This window comes from Chinchilla lanigera, unplaced genomic scaffold (assembly GCF_000276665.1).
Source record: "Chinchilla lanigera isolate Chin_1 unplaced genomic scaffold, ChiLan1.0 scaffold00050, whole genome shotgun sequence".
Lineage (NCBI taxonomy): Eukaryota > Metazoa > Chordata > Mammalia > Rodentia > Chinchillidae > Chinchilla > Chinchilla lanigera.
In genome coordinates, this window is record NW_004955451.1 from 6,879,698 (window position 1) to 6,882,136 (window position 2,439).

Consider the following 2,439-nt stretch of genomic DNA (forward strand, 5'->3'; position numbering starts at 1 on the left):
AGCCCACTTTATTGATAAAACAGTCAGAGAAGTTGCGGGCTATGACAGCTACACAGGGTCAGAACACTGGTTCAGATTTTGTCTAAAGCATGAGCCACACAGAACCCAGTACAGCAGGTGGCTGGAGGTCTCTCTCTGCCCGCACCGGCCTCTCCAAGGGCTGAAACCTAAGACAGAGAGGTCCTCCTGAGTCTGGCTTTGCCCTGACAAGACAGATGTGCCCAACACTCTTGCCCACCCTCAGCTTGGCGTGTCTGGCCAGGGTAGCAGCCTGAAGAGAACTTCTGAGCCCTCTGGTCTAAGCCCTCTGGTTTCCTTCTGATGGGGTTTTATCAGGACCAGAGCAAGAGTTAGACCAGAGTGGGCTGGGTCGAATCGACCCTCTCTTCGTACTCTGGCCAAGTCTGGGGGTGGGTGAAGGCTCTCCTCAGGTGCCGATCCCTGTCAGCTTTGCACCTGTGCCTGCCCATCCGCTGACTGCCAGGGACAAGCTCCAAGCACCTCACTTGTCTCTTCATCAGTGTGGGCCCAGCTGGGCTGCCGACCTGCACCCCAGGCTTTACCTTTGCTACCCCCTTTGCCATCGCTCGCAATCGCCAGCTTCTGCTTGTACTCATTTACCCGGATCACACCCGACTTCTCGGGAAATTCAGGCAGACAGATGCTCTCTGCCAGGACCACGTAGAACTTCCGCCCATCCACGTCCAGGTCTCGCCGCTGCCGGATGTAGACATACTGCACTGCCAGTCAAGGCTTGGCATCACCAGCAGCACTGCCCAGGGGGAACCTCAAAAGCAGTGGGCCAAGCGAAAAAGGTCTGTGCTTCCCACGTGGCAGCTGCTCCCTTTGGTTGGTACTTCATTTAATGCCTTGCCTCCCCGTCTGCACTCTGAGGCGGTGTCTCATATACCTAGGCTTCTCATCACCTACCTGGAGGAGATTCACTGATGCTTTGAATCATGCAAGGAAACAATTCCTCCTTTCTCCCAAAGGCACTTGGAGAGGACAAGGGATTGCTCACTGGTCAGCTGTGACCTTGGGCAAGTCCTTTACCTCTCTGAGACTCAGTGTCTGTAGGTAAGAAAAGGGAGTAATACGCTCTCCATAGCCTTGGTGGGAGCTGGAGAGAAAGACTAGGGCAGAAGCACCGAGAGATAGTGGTGTCATTCTGCTTTGACCTGACCTCACCCAAGTGCTGATGGCAGATCTGAATGCAGGGATGTCGGCAATGCTGCAACCACTGGCAGCAGTAAGGAGCATGAGCGCCTGGGTATTTACTAAGAAGATGTCCTCTCTCAGTCAGCAGTGGTTTACTGTGCACAACAAAGCCATTTCCTCCCCATACACATCCACAGAACAACCACTAGATCTGTGCCTCTATTGGAGGGAAAGTAATTATACTCTAAGAAACAAGAGTCACTCCTTACCGAGCCTTTACTGTGTAACGAACACCACATGCCTATGCAATGTACTAAAAAATTTACATTTATTAAATTTATTAAATATACATTTATATTTAAATGAAAATTGAAAAATGTATTACAGTAAAAGACACATTGCCGTTAATCTCCCTCAAAATACTCCTCTTGCTTCAAATACACTTATCTCACAGTGCACCACTTTCGGCAGCAGCTCTAGGATTCCTCGTTGGTGAGTGTCTTTAGTTGTGCTGACTCCGCAGCTTCAGGGTGCTACACTGATTCAAATCCTCTACCTCTCATGCTCATCTTGACTCCGAGGAAGATCCAGAAATCACATGGTACCAGATCCAGTGCATAAGGTAGATGAGCACACACCACTATGTTTTTATTTGACAGAAATTTCCATAAACATCTTTAATTGATTCAAGACATCCAGACAGCTGCAACAGTAATGGCAATGTATTTTTTACTGTAATGATTTTTTAAATTTTTATTTAAACATTGACCATTTAAATGTTTAATTAAACATGGAATACCGTGGAGTATCCATTTTGATCTTACAGAATCAGTGCCGCAAGACCAGCCTCCCAGGCTCTGCATTGAGAGGGCAACCTAGACATTGCGGGCACAGACACGAGAGGCCCTAGCGATGGTGCTTTTTGCAGAAAGGATACATCTCTGTTGCACATAGGAGAGGGGTAACTCACTTCCCAGTACGTCACGATCTCTCCATTGCATTCTTTCTCATACACTCCTAAAGTGGAACAAAACAAGTTAGTACATTTAGAAACATCTTTAGCTTCAAGTAGCAGGAAGCTCAGTAGGATGACCTCAAAGTGTATGTTCAACCACCAACGCATGAGAATTCTTAAACCAACATTGAGCAGATTCATTCATTCTCACTGGAAGTGTGTTGCCCAGGAAAACAGCTAAACAGTAGACAAATAAAAGACCCTGGCAACTTGTCTACTGTACAGTGCAAACAGCATTCTGGGATGGAAAGCAATGCAACAAAATC

General features: G+C 47.7%; 1 protein-coding gene across 4 annotated transcripts in view; it reads right to left on the reverse strand.

Annotated features, from left to right (window-relative positions):
* LOC102015588 (phosphatidylcholine transfer protein-like) overlaps positions 1-2,439 on the reverse strand; it is a 30,283-nt gene that overhangs the window by 1,707 nt on the left and 26,137 nt on the right. For 3 of the 4 annotated variants that reach the window (XM_005394078.2, XM_005394076.2, XM_005394077.2), the window contains 2 exons: positions 2,096-2,175; positions 564-735 (listed from right to left, as the gene is read on the reverse strand). In XM_005394078.2, coding sequence (XP_005394135.1) covers positions 564-735; positions 2,096-2,175 — 252 coding nt within the window. The remainder of the gene's footprint in view (positions 1-563; positions 736-2,095; positions 2,176-2,439) is intronic. The other variant, XM_005394079.2, reaches the window with a different exon arrangement.